This window comes from Chiroxiphia lanceolata, chromosome 3 (assembly GCF_009829145.1).
Source record: "Chiroxiphia lanceolata isolate bChiLan1 chromosome 3, bChiLan1.pri, whole genome shotgun sequence".
In the NCBI taxonomy this organism is placed as follows: Eukaryota; Metazoa; Chordata; class Aves; order Passeriformes; family Pipridae; genus Chiroxiphia; species Chiroxiphia lanceolata.
The window spans coordinates 94,443,362-94,467,701 of NC_045639.1; the positions used below are offsets into that span (position 1 = coordinate 94,443,362).

General features: G+C 34.0%; 1 protein-coding gene across 5 annotated transcripts in view; it reads left to right on the plus strand.

Annotated features, from left to right (window-relative positions):
- The window catches only part of CSMD1 (CUB and Sushi multiple domains 1), a 1,084,078-nt gene that overhangs the window by 552,885 nt on the left and 506,853 nt on the right, over nt 1–24,340 (plus strand). For all 5 annotated transcript variants that reach the window (XM_032681799.1, XM_032681800.1, XM_032681801.1 and 2 more), the window contains one exon: nt 9,698–9,905. In XM_032681799.1, coding sequence (XP_032537690.1) covers nt 9,698–9,905 — 208 coding nt within the window. The remainder of the gene's footprint in view (nt 1–9,697; nt 9,906–24,340) is intronic.

Sequence of the window (24,340 nt, forward strand, 5' to 3'; positions counted from 1 at the left end):
CCCTAATCTTATACCCTTTTGGGCACACTTCACTGCTCACACTCTCCCTTGGCAGTATTTTTCATACCTATGTGGATGAGTAACAAAGGGAAGTTATGGCATCCTGTAATAATTTGTAAAGGTTACTTGTGACTGAAGGGTCTCATAATGTAACTCCTCACAGCAAAGAAATATTTTATAAATTTCTGTGCTCCAAAACAAATACAAGGATTAGTATTTAAAACCAGCAGAATTTTAAGTAGTTTTTGTTGTTTGTATTTGATTTAAATCAGTAATTAACAGAGATTTCTTTTATTGGTGCTTCAAAACAAAAAGAAAACAAAAATTTTCTAGCCATTCAGTGTCTGATCTCAGATGTTAGAGGGTTTTTTTGTCCTTCTAATAAGGTATAGTAAACAGGTTTCAAAAAAATATACATGTCACAAGTTCATGATATCATCAGTGTCTACTAAATATTTGTTGTATTTCTGCAGATACTACCATTTTTGGCAATGTTTACTACATACAAATATCTTTAACAGGTCTGAAATTTTGTTCATAATTTGTAACTCTATGAATTAAACCTAATAATAAAAAATCAAATGGGGTCCTAAACCTTCTGTAGAACTTACATGAAATCCAAATAATTCTGTATACCTTTTCAAGACATGAGAAACATAACAGAAAAGTTATTTAACAGTTAATGATTTATGTGAACTCAGCCATTCCCTCAGTGGATTTTTAGAGTTCATGTGGAATGTAGATTTGATGAGAGATTTTAGACATTCTTTATTTTATTTAATTTTGTCAGTCTGGAACATATGCCATGAGTTAGCCCTTTCCATTCCCTATGTCTTCAAGCAAGAAATGTTCCCCTATTGTTTCTCTAAGAACCTTGATCTTTTCCGTGAAAGCATCTTTTGTTACAGTTTTGTTTCCAGATGGTATTCTTCTTTCTTGTCATCATAAACTAATTTCATGGCAAACATGCATGATAGCATAACAGTTAGATAAAGCTACGAGTTTCATATTCTGAAAAATCCTAACAGCCTTGTTCTCTGTGGTATGTTTCCCCAGCTTCACTGATGCTAAAAAATTACTATGCCGTTGTGTTGCTTAATAATTTCAGAAGCATTAAGAAACTGATGTCTATTTTTGTACTAATTTGTACATTGTCTAACTGTACAACTGGTTTTTTTGCTTGAAGAATTCCTAGTGAACTACTAAACCTCAAGGGACATGTAAACAGCATGACAACATTGGCTCTTGTATCTGCCATTTTGTTTCTTTGGCTGCTGCTCAGTTTCAGAGGTTTGCTTTTTAAAGTATAGCTATAGTGAGAGTGGCAGAACTGAACTGTGCAGTAGACTCATCGATGGCCTAGAATGAACTCTGACCAGAAATCACATGAGCAGTCAGTGCCAATTTTAGAAAGTTTGAAAATTTGACTGTCAGGAAATTTGCTTTTTTTTTGTTTGATTTTTTTTCTTTCAATAAAAAAACCCAGATCTCCCAAAATAGAAAACATCCCCAGAGAAAAGTTCAAAGGTAAATCCTGAAAGACAAGGTAATTATTAAAACTTAGTCCTGTTTTTCCATATGGACTTTTCTGTAATAAAAATATAATTAGAAAGTACCATGAGTTTCTGCAAAAAAAGTGTATACATGACTTACAAAAATATTCAGAGAGAATAAATGGCCCACCTAAATCCTGTTCTTACTTTTTTTTCCTGATAATTAAAAGGTCTTTGTTGTCTCATTCTCAGCTCCCATAATAGTGTCACCCAAAACATTTGCCTTCTTTGTCTTGAGGTTGAAATACTGTGCAGTACAAGTCTGAAACATTTTGAAAGTTAATTTCATTCTCTTCAGTAGTTCCCCTAATAGCTGATTTATGATATGTGACTACTTCTAAATGAACTTTGTATAATTAGGTTCTCAATTCTCTGTAATTTTGAGAATCCCTAGTTGATTATAGTTGCATGAGTCAAGATTTTTATGAAGCTAACATTAGGAATACAAATTGGATTAGTGATATTACAATGGTAAGCTTTTTCTCACAATGAAAATAACTGTGAAGGGAAGAACATGTAATATATTATCATTAAAAAGACATCCAATTATTGGAGGGAAAATAAAGAAGATAAACCAGTAAAAGAGATCATATGTTGGAAAGGTCCAAAAGGAATAAGTAATAATTAATCAGGTTTCAGATTTAAGAAATATTATTGCAGGAATATTTTGGTGAAAAAAATATATTTTACATATATATATATATATATATAAAATAAAAAGATACTCCTAGATAAAGGGAGAAAGGAAGAAGAGTCTATGATTCACTGAAGACTAAAATAAACTGAATACAGAGATTCAGAGCTGATATTTTTGAAACAACTAGCAAAGAAAAAGTTATGGTTTTGATGTTACCAATACCTTCTAAGGCATCAAATAATTCTCTCATGTAATTTCTTCTCACCCTCTGGGATTTAGACAAATATGATGTAAAGTAAAATACGCAGGTATCCCCAGAAATGCCAAGGCAGTGGAAAGAATTCAAAAGTTAATTCAGAAGGCCAGAACATGAAAAAACTTACAAATACCTCACAGTGCTGTTAAACACTGGGAACCAGGGAGAAAAAGGCAAGCTCCCGCCCTCTTCGGGGCCTTTAGAATCCTAAAGTATCCTGAAGTATCCTCTGTTTCTCCCCCACCTTCCCAAGGCCTCTGTACATGCTGTTAAGGTTCTCTCTCTCCGGCATGGCAGAGAGAGATAACACAGCTCTCTCTGCAACCCCCTCTGCACTGCAGAAGGGCAAAAAACCAACAAACATCTAACCCTCTTGAGAAGGCACTTTGCAGGCTTCCTAAGCAAAATCGAGTTTCTAGTTTTCCTTTTACGAATTCTTCTGAAAGCACAACTATTCCTATATACGGTTTTATAAGTTTAAGGCAGAGGAAAAAATGTCCAAATCTCACAATAATTCTGCTTATTGATGCTACATTAAATGGTAAAACTGGAATAATTTTCCAAATCTAATTTTTAGAGTGACATGGCCGATTCCTGTCTGAGCAATTATGTTCCCTTTTAGAATGATCTAAATTATTGTAATGTTTACACTGAGATGAAATTTGGAAAAAACTTCATTGTGGCTAGCAAAGTAAGAAGTCAGAGGAGAGTTTCAGGAAAAATAGATAGAATATACAGTATATTTTTTTTACACAGTAAGGCAGGACAGTCTAGATAACACCCAGCAGAGATATGGATGCAGCTACAAGAATTCATTCTTATATCTGTGTGTGTATGTATATGCATACATATATATTTACACATACATATAATTATGTTTAGATGTTCTTGTTCTAGCATGTGTCAGTAGGTATGGAGGGACCTGATAAAAAAATGAAAGTATGCCAGATCAGAGGTTGATCTGTGAAATAACGTGCACGGAAGATGGGAACAAGTGAAAATATGAGACAATGGAATTGTACAACGAAAACATAGCAGAAGTATCCAGAATGATGAAGTAAATTCAAAGAACAAAACCCAAACCTTCGGTCTGACCATTAGGAACATAGGCACAGTTAATGTCAGAGGAAGATTCATTTGCTAAAAATGAAAAACAAACCTCAGGGGCAGTCATAAAAAGATGAAGGATTTGATAACTGAATGTAGACTTCTGGGAATAACTGGATTAACTTTTCAAATTATAAAAAAGAAAAAAATGTTAAATTTGCAACAGTCATTAATGTGTTCTCAAAGAATTAGGGCTTTACGATTAATTTGTTGTAGACTGTTGCTTTAAGGGATCATTATCAGTGTTAAAAATATACTCTCAAGTGAAGGATAATCATATCACTGGAAAACAGCTTAGGATACTTAATTGAAGAAGAAGATAATATTTACAAGATATTCGGAAGACTGATGTTTTTATTTCTGTGGAAGAGGGAGTATGAGGTTACTGCTGACTAAATTTTGAACTTTTTAACCAAAAACCAAGTTTTTTCATAAAAAATATGGCAAAGTGGGAGTTTTGACTTTAAATTTGCTCAAGTCCGAACTACCAGTTAATAAATGAACTTTTCTGCCAAGTGAGCAAATCATTAGTCCGTCACCATTTTTGTATTATTTGAAATTTATAACTTTGTTGACTATGAGATCAGATATCCTGTCCAGAGTGGATGGAGGGGAATTAGGTCTTTATAACATAATAAACTGATATGATAGAATAAATAATTAAAGGTTACTAAATTAAGCACAATATTTATAAATTAAAAATTACCAGTACAAGACTACCCATCTGAGTCCAATATTGTCAGGACCCATAACTACAGGATGACCCTACTGGAGTCTATTTAGATCAAGCTCACCGGCATCTCAAAGATAAAATGTTCATCTACAACTGCAGCGGTTGCCCATAGGTCCTTAAACAACTTGCAACAATTTGTGTGTTTCTATTTTGTACATAATATTAACTTGATGTGAGAAATCTTATTATTTAATATATGTGAAATAGACCCTGTTTTCCTAAAACACAATAATTTCTGAAATTTTAACAAAAAAAATGCCATTCTACTTAAAGAGCAGTCTCAATTATTTTGAAGTACCCTTTGACGACCATGGAGAGAGAAATAAAATTAATCTTAGATACATGGTCAAATGAGTATTTAATTTATGTGAAGTTGATCAACAGCAATAGAAGAAATTGAGAAAGGAAGGCAAACTGATTAGAGCACTTATTTGGGATGCAGTACATCTGAATTCAAGTGATGATAGGAAAAAAACAAACAACAACTTCTGACAAGTTTCTATTTTTTATAACAGAGAAAAGAAGCATAGGTGTTGGTTTTTACCTATTTAAAATAAAGTCTGTAAAAGTCTACAATAGTAAAGGAGATAAGCAAGTAGAGGTGTATATTTTGGTTAAAGAGCTGGCTGACTGTTGCAACTAAATTAGGTAAATTAGTTATCTGATGAATGTGTAATGCTTATGCTACACCATTGTAACACTTCGTGATGATTTTGGTCATTATGAATCTGGCATTTGAGCAGCTTGACAGTTGGCACTGACATGCTAAAATTTATTTTTAAACTAGTCGTTGATATACTATGGCTTGTTTTTAGTTTTTTTGTCAGTAAGACATTTTAAAACGGTAATTTCAAAGTCCTATTTTAAAAAAGTCATTTAACTATCTCCTCATATTAAACGTTTCCAAAATACACAAAGGATGTGTTTGTGAAGGTAATAATTCGTGATTATTTCCTATATGTGTTCCCTGTACTGAAGAATTTTATTTAATGAGGTACAATTATCTACTTTTTTATTAATGAACTACAGCAAAATGCACTTAATAAGGAATTGAATAAATCATAGAATGTCTCAAGTTGGAAGGGGTCCATCAGGCCCTTTACTCCAACCCCCTGGTCCTTGCAGGACTACCTGAAATTAAACCATATGACTAGGAGCATCATCCAGATGCTCCTTGAACTCCGACAGGCTCGGTACCTGGTGAGCCTGTTCCAGTGACTGACCATCCTGTCAGTGAAGAACCCTCTTCTAATGTCCAGTCTGAGCTTCCTCTGACACATCATCATTCTGTTCCCTTGTGACATATTGATGGTCATCAGAGAAAGGAGATCAGCATCTCCCTCTCCGCTGCCTGCCTTGAGTAAGATGTGGACTGTGATAAGGTCATTCCTCAGCCTTTTCCAGGCTGAACAAGCCAAGTAACCTCAGACTCTCCTCCTAAGTCTCGTCCTCAAAACATTCTCTGCACACATTCTAATAATTTGATGTCCTTATATTGAGACATCCAAAACTGCACACAGTACCTGAGGTGGGGCATCCCAGAGCTGTGTAGAGTGGGACAATCTCCTCTATCAACCAGCTGGTGATGCTTTACCTGATGCCCCCCAGGACACGGTTGACCCTCCTGGCTGCCAGGGCACTACTGACTCAGATTCAACTTACCATCCACCACGACCTCCAGATCTCTCTCCATGGTACTGATCTCCAGCCTCAATAAAGAAAGAACTATTTCAATGATACTTTTAATAAGGCATGATAAATAATTTATGGTTATAGTTTATTTAGAACCCTTTAAAATTGCAATTTTCTTTAATTGATAAGACTTATAAAATGTGACTCAAGATGACAATATGTCATTTGATGACAATTTATAAAATCTCACAGAAGTTTTTAATTGCATCTATTCTGTTGCTAGTGATAAGGAGGTAAGGAAATGACTACCAATGACATAAGAAAAAAAACTTTATTACTATGAAGGTTGTGCTTTAAGTCAGAACTATATTTTTGTCAGTTATGTTGCAAGAGTAACATGGTAATATGATCTTTCACATGAGGACCTTTCATTATAAAGTGGAATAGCAAGTACCAATCATTCACATTCAGATTTTAAATTAGTTTTGAAAGGTTATCTAGGTATAAAGTTTGGGGGTTTTTTCTAAGGCAATAAACATTATTTTACTTGCTTAAAGATTTTATTATTTTTTTATAAAAAAAAGACATATAGAATGCAGAACAGTGTATTCTGGAAAGCATTTGCTTGGTGAGGAGAGGAAAGTCTTGTAAAAATGAATGTTCAAAAGATATCTAAACCAATTTAAGGGAAGGTTTCTAAAGATACTGGGTTTATTGTTACTGTATCCTTGGCTATAGGCTTAGCAAGGCTTGCATCTCACTTGTAGTAAGATCTCATTTATGCAAAACACATTTTACCAAAATTGTCAGATTATTATTTTTGGTGAAATTACTCTTTCTAGTTTGAAGAAAAATGAATAGTTTTTCATTGACTGCCATGGTTCCTCATTGGTACTTTTGATTTTTTGTGTACATAAACTTGATGGATATGTTTATCTGTTTTATCCAAGCTACACATCTATACAGTATGCATATTTTTTGTCAAGTGGTGCCAACCATATGTTTTTGCATGTGTACTTTATATGAAATGCATATTCTCTAAATTCAGAGCACTTAATTCCTGACTACTGAGAGATCCAAATGTTTGTAGCTTTATACTTGAAGTAGTCATTTATGCTGATACAAACAGCATTTTGTGCAGTTGCTTACAACTTGAAAATAACCATAAATGTTTGGAATTAATTACTTGCACATTTTAAATTACAATTTGTAAATCACACAGAGTTTGAATTCATGAAGCCTCAGGCACTATCTGCTATCAAATTACTCCAAGCACAGCAATGCAATAAGATTCCCAAGCACTGTTCTCACTCTCTCAAAAGCATAACATAGGGAAGGCCATGGCCTAAAATGACCGTCAGTCCAAGGAGAGCAACTAGCTCTGGGACCACCTGGTGAACACAGCCTAAGTCCAGACAGTTTGTTGCCTACCCTCTGAGCAGTGTGGCCACATCCTTCCTGCCTGTGCTCACTCTTAGGCACTTTAGTATTTTTTTAGTAAGCACTTTTAGTATTTTTTGAATACTTTAGTATTCAACAGTCTGGTTTCCTTGGCCTGTGTGCCACTTATGATGAAGGAAATTCCCAAAATATAGGCTCATGGAACATGGGAAATATATCAGAAACAAAAAAGCAACCCCCACAAACAGATGCTGCCCTTGCATATCCACATCTGTCAGAGAAAAAACACTAACTCTTTCATTCAAGTTGTTTTCTGCTGTCTGATGTTTCCTTTTCATTTCTGGGCTAACTTGGTTTCTAGCAAACCTCTTCAAAATGGTGTTATAAATAGATTAAAGAGCTATGCATCCCTCTGGGCATATATCTGTAGTAGTCTGAGTTCCTTTGGCTCTCATTGGTAATGCACAGTGTATAAATTTAGAATTTTGCACGTGATTGCCAGAAATAATAAACTACATGCCAGCTGTAAAATTCGGAGCTTTAGAGCTCAAAGCTTATTCAAGGGCTCTGCAGCAGAAACAGTGAGTAGTATTGTAATTACCACTAGCATGTTACTTAATGTCAGTATAAACACAGTAGGAGATGGTGTAATTGAAAATGCTGTCATAACAAAATTTAACAGGAGCAGATAGTACCAAAGAGTTATGGCTGACTTAGGATTTTGCATGTCTTGCTGGTTACCCTGGATGGGAAAAGTCTGCTTGCTGGCTTTCAAGAATACAGGTTGAACTGTTATGATTTAGTAAATGAAACTTAAAAGTACTGGCACAGAATGCATGAAGTTAATTTGTTTTCCTTTGCTGGGCTGGATGATGATATAAAATGAAGTATTACAAAGCTATTCAATTGAAAAAAAACAAACAAACAAAAAACCACCACAACAGAAGACATGAAAAAAGAGTAATTCCAGATATCAGTGGATAACAAACGTTGATTCTCCTTTCTGATTTATTATAGATTTACAGTATTTCAAATTATTTTAATCCTTGCATATATTATGCACCAGGAAATTTGACTCTGATCCTTGGCTATCCATGGTTCTTTAATGTTCACTTCCTTACCTCTTCCATTCCTCATGTCCTTTCAATATGCACCATATAAAAAGCCAAATTTTGAGGAAGGAATCACAGAAATGGCCTGATTTCACCAAAAAAAAAGAAATCTCTTAGGAGAGTAGATCTTTTTCCTTTGATTCACATGAATCCTTTTTCCTTCAAATCTTCCTTTAAAACTCACTTTCGTCGACAGGCTTTCAATTGTGATTGAGAAGAGCAGTTCTACTGCTACCTGTCTGTTGTCTTAATTAGCTATTCAGTTTTATCCTAATTAGACTATAAGTTCCTTGTGTTATGCACCTTTCTTAGTCCTTTGTTTTCAAATCTCCACACGCACTTACAGGATGCATATAACGATAATAGCAGTAACTAAAGATAAATATGAAATGCTTCTCTTCTGATCATTCACCTACGCAGAAATATTTTTAATTACTATTGCTTTAGCTTTCATAGGCAGTTGTCCAACACCAAAAGCCACTTGATGAATTTTTAATTTCTTATGCCAATGAATTGTATGGATGACATATTTTCTTGGGGATTTTTAATTGTATGTTTTAATTCCAAATACTACTAATAATCAGCATATTTTTAAAATTTATCCTCCTATGCTCTGTATTTTTCTAAAATTTTGCTAATAACCATTAAAAATATATATGGAGGGGAGATCCATTTGACAACAAAACCTTCTGCATTCATTTACCATCTGTAAACATCCTGATTCAGAACAAAAATCTGAAAAAGGATAATATAGTTTTATTAATGCTTTCTAGTTTAGGAGTTCACTTAAATCTATAAGGATATTTTTTCTACATTTTTTTATAGTTATAAGAAATGAGTGAGAGAGGTCTTTAGAAAGAAATGTTTAATATTTTTAAATTTGTATCACAGAGAAAAAAGTGTATTTCTGTGATTTTTTGCCCAGTTCTTTCTTAGGCCTGTTCTGTGCACACTTTCACAGAGCCAGATTCTCCAAATCAGCTCATACTAGGTGTCTCTGCTAACCTTCATTCATGTTTGGCCTGGTGCTAAAGTGACATCAACAAGGAAAAGAAGTAAAAAAAAAAACCAAACCAAAAACCTTTACAACTTAAAGGCCAGAAAACGTTGCATTCACCTGGATAATATTTTGTTTCTGTGTGTACATAGGTACTCTATGGGTACTTCATGCAAAGAGAAGAGCTGGGTTTGCTATGGTAGAAGCCAGGATAATGTTTCATTTGTTTAAAGCACAGTTTCACTAGTATTTCATATTCTGTTCATCAGCTGAAGGAGCTTGTGGAGGAACACTACGTGGAACGAGTGGAACAATTTCAAGTCCACACTTCCCTTCTGAGTATGAAAATAATGCTGATTGTACCTGGACCATATTGGCTGAACCAGGAGACACCATTGCTTTGGTCTTTACTGACTTCCAGCTGGAGGAAGGATACGACTTCTTAGAGATCAGTGGAACAGAAGCACCATCAATATGGTAAGTCAGAGATCTTGTAAAGATCTCATTTTATTGTTTTCTTTTTTTTTTTTTTTTCATTTTTGGTACCTATTTTGGAAAGATATTAGAGGATATTTAAGATATTTTCTACCTGTTAGTAATTTTCTCGTTTTCTTTGGACCCTTTCACCTTTGAGAACTAAAAACCAATTTCCTCTGCCTTCAAGAGCTATATTTGTTGACATTACACATTTAAACTTGGTATTAGAACATTTTCTGATGTTGTGTCTTGAACAGCTTATTGTGATACTGTACTCTAACAATGAAACTAGTGAGCAAAAGGCAGCCTCACAGTAAAACAGGAATATATAGACATCTAATAAATGCCATCTTATTCTAAACAGGTTATAATTCAGTCTTACTGCATATGCTCATGTATGAAAGTTTTATCATCTTATGTTAGCTGGTGTTAAAACTGTTTTCTTAGCAGTATTAGGGCTTAGTAATTATAATACTAAATCTATATTCTCTGTACTGAGTAAAAGATGATAGTTCTGTCATTGGAAATGGATTAAATTGGAGAAGTTTGTATTATGATTTCTCTGCAGGCTATATATGCAGGTTTTTCATTCTTTTCATCTCTGAGAATGTCTTGTGCTTGACATATGCACCATTGCTATAAAATGTAGCCTAGAAAAAATGCAGATCTGCTCACAGATGACTGATGGTTATTGTCTTCAGAATGCCTTTCTGGAGATAGAAAGCAATCTCACTATTATTTTGATGTCATAGCAGGCTAGACAGTGCCATATGTTAATAATTGTAAAGTTCTAGGTAGCATCTGATCTGTTGAAAAACTATCAAATAAAAATGTGTGGTTAACTACACTAGGCAAATATGTAAATTCTTTGTTTTGAAGATACATGTAGATCTATATCACTGAAATACTCTCTAGCATTTCCAAATGACCAAAAGTTGTGTAATGGCAGTGAAGCAGCTTTGTATCAAATTAATTGCTCATGTCTGACTGTCTGAAGTGCAGTACATGAGTATCCCGTTGCCTCTCTCTCATGCACAGACCTGCACAATAATCATCAATGCTGATGTTTCCTTCTTAGGGGTTCTAAGGACCAGAAGCTGAAACCTTGAAGGGGAGGAACTAATGCAATTTTTCTGCAGAGCATTAAAGTCTATTCATTTCATTTTGTGCAAGAGACTCTAGTAGACATCTAATAACATATTTGTGCTTTTTTGCAAGAAATTGGTCTGTTATTGAACAATAAACATGTAAATATAGGTATAACTTTACATTTACAGTCACAAATACATATCTGTTCTCCCAAAGATTTCTGGTAATAGATGAGATAGAAGAATATGAGCAGAAAGCAGTGGAAACATTCTGCATTGATCTCATATAATAATATAATCAGTGTTATGTTGGAAATCAGAGATACAATAAGTACCTTATTATAGGTATCTTATTTCTCCTGCTTTTCTCGACATTTTGCTTGTTTCCCTTTGATATTTGTTTTTTTTTAGAGTTGAAGATTTTATTTTCTTAATAATGCTAAACTCTGATTGCTAAAAACTATGGATTTATTATAAATTCCTAAGATCATAAAATCATAATATAGTTTGGGTTGGAAGAAACCTTTAAAGGTCATCTAGTCATACTGCTCTGCAGTGAGCAAGGACATCTTTGACTGAATCAGGCTGCTGAGAGCTCCATCCAACCTGACCTTGAATGTTTCCATGGATGGGGCATCTGCCACCTCTCAGGGCCAGTGTTTCATCACTCTCATTGTAAGAAAAGTCTTCTTTATATGTAGTCTGAATATACCCTATTTTAGTTTAAAACCATTATGCCTTGCCCAATTGCAACAGGATCTGCTAAAAAGTTTGTCCCCATCTTTCTTATAAGCCCCCTTCATGTACTGAAAGGCTGCAATGAGGTCTTCACAGAGTCTTCTCTTCTTTAGACTGAGCAGCCTCTTTCAGCCTTTCCTCATAGTAGAGGTGTTGAATCTCTATGATTGTTTTTGTGGCCCTTCTCTAGACTCGCTCTAACAGGTCTATGTCTGTCCTGTGCTGAAATGGAGCTGGACACAGCACTCCTAGTGGGATCTTATGAGAGCAGAGTAGAGGGACAGAATCCCTTTCCTTGACTTGCTGACCACACTGGTTTTGCTGCAGCTCAGCATAACGATTGGCTTTCTGAGCTGTGGGTGTACACTGAGAGCTTATATCCAGCTTTTCAACCACCGGCAGCCCCAAGTCCTTCTTGACAGGGCTGCTCTCAGTCCGTTCATCCCCCAGCCTGTGGTGATACCAGGGGTTGCCTGGACTCTGGTGCATCACCTTGCCCTTGGCCTTGTTGAATCTCTTGAGTTTCCCATGAACCCACTTGTCAAGCTCATCCAGGTACCTCTGGGTGGCATCATGTCCCTCAGGTGTGTCAACCTCACCACACATCTTGGTGTCATCAGCAAACTTGTGGAGGGTGCACTTGATCCCTCTGACCAATGTCACTGATGAATATTAAACAGTATCACTGATACAGGATAGTATCAGAATTAGTACAGGATCACTGAAGGAAGCTTGGAGAAACTACGGGAAGTTTTGCAAGAAATGTTTAAAGGATTATTGGATAATTTGGAATGAAGCAACACATTCAGCTATATTTAAGCCAGAACAGTTACCATAGTGACATTAGAGCCATGCTAAATGTAGTGCATGCTGTAATCTGCTAAAATCAGCTGTATGTTTAAATGGGAAGTTGTTCCATACTTAAAACTAATGGTCTAGAGGTGCATCATCTTAAAATGTGAGTTTTTCCTAATTGTTCCCTTTTATTGTATCTGGCATCAATTCAACAGCTTTATACATTATTCTGTATTAGAAGACACATATTCCATTAGCATGGTTTGGTAATTATGATTGTTTTTTCACTTAAAGGAATATTTGTTGTAAAATAAACCTAATATTATCTTAGTGAAGAACATAGAAAGACACATATATGAGCACTGTAAAAGCTAGAAAGAGAATAAGAATGAAGAAAATAATTTCAGACTGATGATTCTTTAGTGATTTTAGTGTATGATGCAATAGGTCTGGATTACTCCCTCCAAACATATCCACAAGGTTAGAAACAGTTCCAGCTTCTAACATTGCAGTAAAAACTGGATTGACTTTTTTTAAGTAAAACAATGGAAATGCTGGAGCAAGTAGAATCTAAACGCTGAGATAATCTGATGTATCTATAAAATATGGATATAAGAGACTTTTAATTATAACAATTATATAGATTATATGTCTTATTCCTATATAATAGTAATATTAAACATATTATATTACTTATATGCTTTACATCTTTTTAAACCTTCTCTAAGATGTTCAGTTAATTCCATATTATATAGCTGATCATTGGTTTGTTTTCCAATGCATTGAAAAGGAAGAAGGAATTTGTTTACCTTTTCTAATTTTAAAATAATTTGTACAGTCCATCCTAGTGGAATAAGTTTATAAAATATTCAAGTGCCATTACTTCACTATTTATTTTATGTCCATGATACAATGAGAGTGTCTAAAGCCATTCAAGTTTTCTTTGTTGGTTGAATTTTTTTTGTTTGTTTTGGTTTGTTTTTACCTAATTAAAGAACAGTTATATAGCTCTGGATCTTGAATGGATATGCACCTACAGGTGACGACACTTATAATTCTGCTTTGAATCAATATAACTGTTAACATGGATAAAAAGATGAACATCAATGTTTGCAAAATTAATGGGAAAAAGGCAGAACAGGCTTTTTCACCTGTGAAGGAAGTATAAGTATTATCAGTTAGACTGTAGATGAAAGAAACCTTTTTGAATTTGAATAATTAGATTAATTTGCTGTTACATACATGTAAAATATATTTATTTTGAGTTGGTAAGCACATAAACAGTTCTTCTGGGAGCATAAAAGAAAGACTGCCTCTTTATTATATCTAGAGTCCATCTCCAAGTCCATCTTTTGATTCTGAAGATCTCCTCTGTTGTTGATTATTAGAACTTAAAAAAAAATAAATTCTGCACATGGTATATCACTTTTAAAATACTTTCAAACACGTCTCTTTAGACTTCAGCTTAAGTTAGATGCTACTTAAATTTAAATCAAGGTTGGACCTAGAGATAGTGTTTAGGAGCATCTTAAAACCCCAGACAGTTTTGAAGTAAAGCCAGGAATATATTACTTAGGGAAAGCATCCTATTGAAAATCTCTTAGTCTTTCCCAACACGACTTCTTGAGGCAGGCATGGGATTTTATTATTATTATTTACATGTTAGGTAAAGCTGGGCAATTCACAGGGGCATAGATTAGCCCAGCTCAGGTTTTTTCATGTAAATGTGACTTTGCCATAATTTTTACAAGATCATCAAATTATCTCAGAGGGTTACATTGTGCAGGAAAAGTGATTATGATACTAGGAATAATTCTGCAATTCTTTTTTAACTTGAAACCTTACTACAGAAAAAATTTCATTCAAAAATTATTTTTTTCCTCTTTTACCTTATAATGCGAATTGTATCTTACTGTGCTTCAATTTAAACCCAAAATTATTATCCTTCTCATTTTTTTCAGTATTTACCAGTGCTGAAGAGTGAACTACACTTTGTACTTTTTAGTCTAAATTAATTTCCTAATACTATTTAAAAATACCTTTAAGATTATTCTGACTTCCTTATAAATTACCTCAATATCCTGATGAAAGACCATAAAAATGTACGTGGATGCGAGAGTGATTTGGAAGCAGCAATAATGAATTGCTATAATCCTGGCAATTAGACATTAATACTTGGAGTCATACGAAACTCGCTTTTTATTTGTGTTAATGAATAATTCTTATAGCAGCTGGATGCTATTTTGTGTTTCTTAGATAAATACACCAGCTCAAAGACTGAGATACATATCAAAATAGTAGGATTTCGATCTGCATGTTTTCTGTCCTGTATATAGATATCGGTCTTAATCCTAATTACCACCCTTTTCGTGAGAGGTCTATAGCAGAGTAATGCATGAGATAATGGAGTGGTCTAAATCACCTTTTTGATAGACACGTATGGCAGTAGATCCAGACATATGAGCTGAATGTTTAGTTCAGAATTACATAATTAGACAGCTAAAGAGCACCATCTATTGGTTTACTGTCGCTTGTGGATGCGCCTTCAATAAGGTGGTTGTTCTACACCAGAAAAAGGCTTAGTGGCATACCTGTGGCAACATAAGGTACCATTTTCATTTCCTTCTACGTCAAGTGAGAAAGGATATGTCATGGCCATGCAACAAAAGGAAGGCAGTTAGATTCCATCTTTTTCCTTTGAGAACACTATTAGATTTTTATTAATTTATGTGTAATTACTTGTTTGTTTTAGCCTCTTTAGAGATATTCTGATCACCGTCCCTTTTTTTGTCACTAGTGAAACTCTGTAAAGTCATATGCTTGTCTTGGAATTACTGGTAAAGGATTCTATTTCTAGTTTTTGGAAGGTCTTACTTTTCTTCAGCTTTTAACTGGACTTCCCCTATTACCTGTCCATCAGATCTACCATGAAACACATTTCATTTTAATTTTTTTTTTGCAAACAAGTTGCATAGTTACCTTCAAATTCTTTCCATTGAGTTTCATATTGCAAAGTTTTCAGTTACTATGTAAAAAATTGCATAATATATCCCATTTGAAAATCATCATTAATGATGTCTAGCACTTGAAACCAGCCTGTCAAATACAGCAACACAAAAGCTTTCACAATTGATTTAACATAGAACATTATTCAGTTCCAAACCCCAAGATACATTGGAAGGTGAGTGACAAATGTAGCACGTGTGTCTGTACGAAGAGATTTTTAAGACTGAAAAATACTCTGATCATGATAGAATATTAAATATTTTCAATTCATATTATGTTTATTTACCTGATTAGAATTAAAGTTCAGTTAATGAAATACATTTTTGCTAACAGATTTCTTCCGTGTATCATTTGTTCAGACTCTTGCTACAGCACACATCATCAGAAGGCATTTCCATATTGCAAACTGAATAAATGACAAAAAAATCCCCCAAATAAAAAATCTGGCAAACACCATGTCTTTTTAAAAGGCTCAGTGGAATACATCTTTTCCCCAGCTTCTGAGTCCTGTGAGTTGCTGCCTTTGGTACTGATGCTTGTCTCTTCTGGTTTCTCCTAGTTTTTTCTGTTGCCAACACCTATGCTTCCCCTATTCCCTTCCCTCCTCTTCCATCAACATGTCCAGAAAACTTCTGCATCCTCTCTCAGCATTTCCTGCCATGTTCAATGGTTTAAGCTTAAAATCTTTTTAAATGTATACCAGACAAGCAAGGACAAATCATAATTGATCTTGATTTCTGGTAGATAAGGGTTAAAAAACAGAAATCGACTACATGGTTTAGTCATAGTCAAAATGGTGTATTAAAAGTTTTCAAACAATGTGCTGAACTTGAGTACCTGTGGAGTTCCGTAATCTTGGAGAGAATGTCTCGCTGGTCTCACAGTTGTTAAGCACAGTCTCAGAATGGATTATCCCACTCATGGATTAGGGAATTTAGAAATAAAATTGTCAGAGTGTTTTGCAAGGATACCAGCTATGTATACTAAACATGTCATACAGGTAACTGGTGTACTGTAGTTCTTAGAGTATTGCTTTCTAGAGTCTTTTAAAATTCCCTGAGTGGGAAATAGCATGTTTTAATTTCGTGTCTATAGCCAGTTCTTTTTTTTTTTTTTATAGCAGTCACTAAGCTCAAACATATGCAGATAAACAGCTTTTTCACTCCTACAGTTTTCCCATAACAAGGATTAATAAGATGATATCTTCAGAGATATATCTTGTACTTGGCTATATTTATCAAAATTATCATGTTCCAAAATGGATTTTCTGCAGGCCACAGTTGTAACTAAATTGTTAGCAGACTTAGGAAAATACAGTGAACACTGTTCAGTATCTTTGGAGTCTATGGAAAGAAAAAAAAATAATGTAGATGAGACAGATAGCGAACAGGTCACCCTGCCTAACATTTCTATAGGAGAGAAGATGAAACCTAACTACAGATAAGAAAACAAAGCTGCAAAGAAAATGGTATCTTAAGACAGGGTTGTATTTCTTTCCACCATCCTGGACATTGTCTTCCTTTTCTTTTCAGCATCCTAGTGGTAACTTTTTTTACTTTTTTTTTTAATTGTTTTGATACAGAAGAACATATGTGAGGTTTTTGTTTATTATTTAAATGTATACTAAATACTGCAGTATATAAGGAGATGAGCTCTGCTAGTTGTAATGACGCACCTTCAGATTCTAATTACTAAAATGACCATAATGAAGAGAAAGACAAAGAGTACAAGTAGCGGTTTCAAAAATAAGCTGGAATGTAACATCCAAATTTATACATGATCTCTGAATTGGTGACATTGAACTGGAAGAAAGGAGATGTTGGAGGTAATAAGAGCTTTGAATTGGGGAGTTAGGAGACAAGAATGAATCTAACATGAAAAGAATTTTGATTGGGTATGTTGAGGGATAATATGACAAACTTTAAAGACTTGGTAGCATTTTGGAATCAGCTTTGGGCTGCCTTGGAGGGGCAAGGGAATATGATATTCTTGGTCAGAAGAGTCTTTGCAGAGTGACATGGCAAATAGCCTGGAAGTGTACTGGATTCAGCTGTCCCGCTGTCACAGGGCGAACAAAAACATCCTAAACCCACGGGAATAACACTGTTGCTAATGTTGGCACTTTGACCTGGGAAGCATATTTGCTTTCCTTTCCTCCTCCTCCAAACAGAAGTGTTTTGGTACACTAAGCTTTGCTGCGTAGGACAGCAGTGAAGCCTGGCCTGGGCTCTTCTTTCCTGGTAAATACACAGCAGCTCTATCCGTATCCTGTGGTCTTTACCCAGATACTGGCATATATAATGATGGCAAGTGCTGAAATAGGCATCTAATTCTGCTGAGAGCTCCAGGTAGAAATGCAACAAAGCACTTCCCTATTCTTCCTTTTGGACCACAGCTTTCCTTTCTGTTATATGTTAATCTTGTGTTTAATCTGATAAAAAGAAGACTGTAGAGTCCTGATACAAAGACAAATCTATTTAAGGTTCAGTTAATAAATATGTTTAGTTCATGATTATTATGGAAATCTTGCCAAAGATTGTCTTAGACTTGTATTTTAAAGAAAGTATATCTAAAATATATTTCTTGTCTCTTGTAGTATTTTCATGCTAAATAATATATATAAATATATATTGGTACTTGTATGCATAAAAGTATGTTGAAGGTTTTGCAAGGATTTTTTATTTTATTTATTTATTTATTTATTATTTATTTTGCAAGGACCCTAAAATAAATATGATGGTAAATATACTTCATGCTAGTAGTAGTGACTAAACTCATATAAACTCTTGCCTGTGATAGCTGTAAAGACACAGAGACCACTTAGCTATTAACACCAACGTGTGAGTGGTGTATGAAGTGAGAAGTGCAGAGACAGTAAATTGATGCTTAATTCACAGAACACTATTGCTTTCTTTACACCTATTAATTTACAGCCTACTGTGCTGAAGAGGTAAAAAAGCATAATTCATAGCACATCACAAACTGACAGAAACATAAGAGTGAGAGAACTCACTTAAGGAAGCACTGTGACCTATAGTATAATTTTCCACCACATTTAAAATAACATGAAAAGCACTAGATTTTAAAATTATGTAGACAAGTTTTAAATACATTAGCAGAGAACTCAGATTGCTTATCTTTCTAAATGGATTTTCTAACCCTGGGCTTTGAGTGCTCCTAAAATTTCCTTCTACGAGGTCTGTTGCATTGTTCCAGAATATCCATAGCATTAGCTTCATTTTCTTAAAGAATTCTTGACATTGAATTCAGGAAATATGTTCTAATGATGAAATAGCTCTAACCAGTGTATTCAGGTTAGAAACTTTTCTCAGATATATTTATGAATCATTAGATGCCTTGCTTTTATTCAGTATCTACCCATTGCAGTCAGCCTGTATGAGTAGTGGTCTCTCTTCCCTTAAAGATCAATGAGGATGAAAGTGGTGATTTACAAACTGGCTTTTTTTTAAAGCACTGTTGTATTTAAAATATATTGGACTTTTAATTTTAGCTATTGCCCTTTTCTTAAATATATAGGGTTTTTTAATACATTTTAATTTTTTTAAGAGAAGAATAGAATTTTCAAAAGTAAAAATCAAGTGTGAATAAAGGTCTGTTGTATTTTTTTACAGGATGTTCTGAAAACTGCTGAAACATGGTACATAACAACTTTGTTATGTTGTATGGGTTGTTTTCTTTCCAACAAGATGCACAAAAGCGCACATACTACTCCAGAAAACTCTTCCTGAATTTCCACTGCAAGCTTTTGAGGCCAACTACCCATTAGTTTGTTGAATGTTTTTTTCTGCTGAGACTAGTGCTGGGATCTACAGCAGCTCACAGTAAACCCGTCAATGAACTGTTTTTTACAGTTAATAAATACCTTGGCCCCTGGTAGCTCTGTTTAGTTAGCACACAGAATGCATCGATTATTTCTTTGACTCTAGAAGAAAGTTAAATTGAATTTAAATAACACATTTATTGATGGCTACTCTTTTTTTAATGCCTGCACTGTAGGCTAGTGATTGGACTTAATGGGTTTTCTGCAGATGTCTGCACTTAGGAAATACTGTGCCATTTTGTATCTCTGATGTTTTAAAGCGGTAGTTACAGCAGAGAAAGTTTAGACGTGATGTGTAGCAGTGAGATATTGGTTCTGTTTATCCAGTCTCCCAAGTAGGCAAGGGAGAGGACAACCAGCAGGAAAGGCAATTTGCTGTGAATAAAAAGAAAACATAAGCAACACCACAATGAAGAGTGAGAATTTCAAATGTAAACCATCTAAAATAAAAACTGAAATACTAATGATTACTTTTTATACATTGGATGCTGATGGATATATTAACTGAAAAGCTATTCAGTATGCTGATAAAATTGACTAATTATTCCAATCCACTTTTATTGAAAAAAGTAGAAAGGACAGAAAAAAATGTAAGTTTTACTCACCAGAAAGCAAAAATTTTATTTCTTTCAAATGATATTACCCTAATATTAAAATCTTTTGATTAGAAACAATGTAGTAAAATATTATGTGAAGATCAGAGGAATACTGTGGAATGCTGTAATTTTAAATTTATACAAAATCCCATGTAGAGATATGTGATCACCTTTATTTGGAGAAGACCATGCACATTGTTTTATTTTGTATTGAGAGCTTTTAGAAATTATGGATAAGGTATTTAAAGAAAAGTTCAATTTCAGTTACTGTTCTATATCAAAGCAGAAGCCACACCTTGTTTAGAACATATTAATTTTTGCACCCTTATTTTGAAATTGGAATGACAGGACCAATTCCTGCCCCCAAACTATATAGGAAGTAACATGTAAATTAATTCAAATAACTTTGAATTAGGTTCATAAACTGCATAATTAGTTACATTGTCACAGTAATCTACAGTTGTCCTTTTTAGCTGACTGAGAGCAATGATTAGTGTATAATGCTGTCAAAACAGAAGTAGGATGTATTGTAGCAGAGCATATATGCAGATTTACTGGACTGTCATTTGTCATCTTTCCATGTACATAAAAATATCATTAATATTACAAAGTTAAACACTCAAGAATAAAGAATGCCATCTTTAGTTTGACCTACTTGTACATAAAAGTTGACATAGCTTTTTAATTATGCCATCAAATACTCTTATTTCTAACCGTGCTCTGAAACTGAATTACTGTTGTGCATTTAAAGAGTCTCGGGTCAGTAGAACTGCTGCTACATATATTGAAATGAGAAGTTGAGGGCATTATCTGGGATATTAAAGGAAAACCAGGAATGTCTCACGATTAACACAAATGGAGGACCACTTTAAAATCTGGTTCTTATATGTGCTTTATTCATAGAGTTGTTATGTCATGGTAACTATTATCTTCAGGCAAGATTTGTGCAGTTTTGCTAATACTGTGGTCCTCATTTCTCATATAGTTGGCTTCAACTCTTTCAACTCTTCTTTCAGCTGCAACATATGCTGAATGTTGTATCAAATTAATATTCTTTTAGTGTTTCTGTTTCTAAAATTCAGACCTTAGTCCTCATTGGGAAAAAAGTCTCTAAAATATGAGTGTCAAAGTGTAGGTTTCATACCTGGAAAACAAGTGTATTTTAAAGGTTTATGTTTATCTTTCTTGTGCTGTCAGAAAAAATAGTAGTAGTAGTAGTAGTAGTAATAGTAATAGTAGTAGTAGTAGTAGTAGTAGTAGTAGCAGTAATAGTAGTAAGAGTATAGCAGTATATCCTCCAACATTGTGCAAACATTAACAAAAAGATGATTTGAGTTTATGAAGTATTGTGAGGGAACACATTTAAGGTAGAGAAAACCTTTTACTTTTTCTTCTTAAATTATTTATGAACTATATTAATTACTTTCAGTCTCGTTTAACCACATGATTTTTTTTCAAATAACAAATTAATTTGAATAATTTTTATTTAAAAACCCCCACCACTTCACAACTAGAATATTTATCTAGTAGTTGTACCATAGGAATTGCTCAAAACTCTTCCTCCTGCAAAACATGTAATGCTAACTTGAATATATCACTTAAGACTGTGAGCATCCCTATTTACTCACCTTCAGTCTTTGATGGAAAAAAGTATTTCTTTTATTTACCTTTGAAAAATGGTCATTTTTGATAGAGCAAAGTATAGCATTCCATTTTGGTAGATAATATTATATCTATATTATATATATATTATATACATCTACATATATATACATACATGCAAATATATATATATACACACAAATATACACACACACATACACATGCAGATAGATAGATAGACAGATAGACAGAATTGACAGCAATTTTCCTGCAAAAACTCCTAAAAACTTAAATACATTTTTAGAGAAAAGGTGAAAGTATTAAATAAAACCATTACTGTTTTCTGTTTCTGAGGTCAAAACTTAACATTTATGGTCAGTCTATATCTTAGAACTATTCAAAAGATGCAAAATATCTTTTTGATATTATCTCCTCGAAGATGTTAGGACAAGTGCTACTTATTACTTTAATGTAATTCCCAAATTCCAGTTTATTTCTCTTTTGTTCAGCCATGATGAATCCTTAAAGAAGGCATTTTTGAGAAAGAAAAAGGCAGGAAGAGAAAAGAAATTCACATACAGTGAATTTCATTTCAAGGCAATTATGTGTTTATATTATCTTTCATCTCAATGACAGACTTACAAATTGAAAGAATTCAACTGATATGAAAACTGCTTGTCCTCATAACCTCAGCAGTGATAGCAGAGGAAGAGGACACTTGAGCCGTTCATGTGAATCCCTGTCACGTGGTTCTCAGTACAGTATTGCAATGAACAGTTCCTTTGTTAAGCATATTAAAGAGGTGTGCATAAAACGGCATTAAACCAAAATTAGAACACTGGAGACAGACTGTTCACAGGTTTAAAAGGATATTTGAAAATGTGGTTTGTAATTAAAACAGAATTAAAGATGATTCAAGAATGGATGCTTGTCTCATCTGAAAGCAGTTTCACAGCTAAAGGTTTAGAGCACTTACATACATCCAACAGAGAAAATGCTGGATCATACCTAGCTTTACAAAGCCAGGAAGCTACGGTTAAGACAAAGATACAGAATCTGCTTCCACAGTTGAAAGAAACAATGTCTTTATTGTTTTAGCAAATTTCAAAGCTGAAGTTGAATTTTCCATCTCCTCATTTCTTCAAATTGAGATTGGATGTGTGTCTTTATTTGTGCTGTAATGAGGTGTGAATTATTAGGTACATCCTAAGGGTAACAACATAATTTCTAGTGTTAAGATAAGGAACCTAGACCTAAAGACTGACTAAATAAGAAGATTTCGTTCTACCAGTTCTTTTTCTGTCTTAATTGTTGTGGAAAGAATGAAACTTCAAAGTAGCAAATCTTGTATTTAGCACTGAAGGTATGGGATTCCAGAACTTGACACTACTCATGAGGGGAGTTTCTAAAGATGAGGGTTTCAACTCTTCTGCAGAGGGCACCTTTTAAGAGGAATCTCGGTTTCTTAGAAACTGATGTACAGGTTTTTCACAATAAATATTTAGAATTAGCACACTGCCCCCTGGGTAGAAATATGGTAATAAAAAACATGAGTAGTGTGTTTGCTTCAGCTGTGGTGTTTGAAAACAATCCACTGCAATCCCATTGAGATAGAAGAAGCTTTTAAAAATGTTAATTTTTCTGTGTACAGTAAGTAGCAGTTAAGCCCTGCAAATCTATGTAGACTTGAGAGCTGAATTAATAAGTTTTGTTTATATTTATGATTTATCCACATTTTGAATGACTCTATACTGGAAAAAAACTCAAGTCATTGTCAAATTTTAGACACTAACAAAAATTTTTTATGTTTTTTTTGTTTGCCAAAAAACCTCCAATTGTTTTGTTTTAAACAAAAAAGAATCTATCATTTTTAAAAAAAATAAGGTTTTTAATGTTTCTCAGAAGACTGAAAGACTACGTGTTTGATATGAAAATGTTATAAAGAGTTTGGAGATCATTTTTTTCCAAATATGGGTATTCTTTCAGAAACTTTTACTTCTCAGGAATGATAACAATTTCCCATTTATTCAGAATATATAGAACAGGAGCACTTTTTTTGTTATTTAGAAATCTTTATGCAACTTACTTGCACTTTTTGACAGATCAAACCACCCGTAGTCTTTACACACCTCTCATGAAGAACTGTTGCACGCTTTTGTTAAGATACCATAATCTGATAAATTCAGGTAACAGATATGAAATTCATATTTAGGAAAAAGACATTTCCATTCTACTGTGACCTGTGTAAATGAAACCATAAAAATTCTCCACCCAAAGAGAAGCATATTTTTTTCAGAAAAATGTTATATTACCCCTGATTTAGCATTTTCCAGTCCTTCAGAGTCTTTTGTAATCTGTTCCAATGGCTAATTATCCTTACTGTTAAAAACAAGCATCTTATATCCAAGGTTGCACATGGATAGCTTCAGGTACCAGCCACAAAGTACTCTCATTGTCTGTAAGACTCAAGAACTGCTACCAGACCCCAGTTCCGAGCAAGTGCTTACAAATTGTAATATCACAACTTCCTCTTTGATAATATAAGGTGACTGATTTTTTTGAGTTTTTCAGAAAATTATATCAGATTTTTTTAATATTCTTGATTTTTTGTTCAGATCCTCTGTAAATAGCATTATATTCATGGCTGCAAACTGAAATTGTGAAATGGAAAAAAGCGTTACAGTAGCAGACATTTGTTATTTCCCTGCCACCATCAGTGTTGGTCCCTATGTCATTTGATCCAGTGTCTGGGGGTTTTTTGTGATGTAC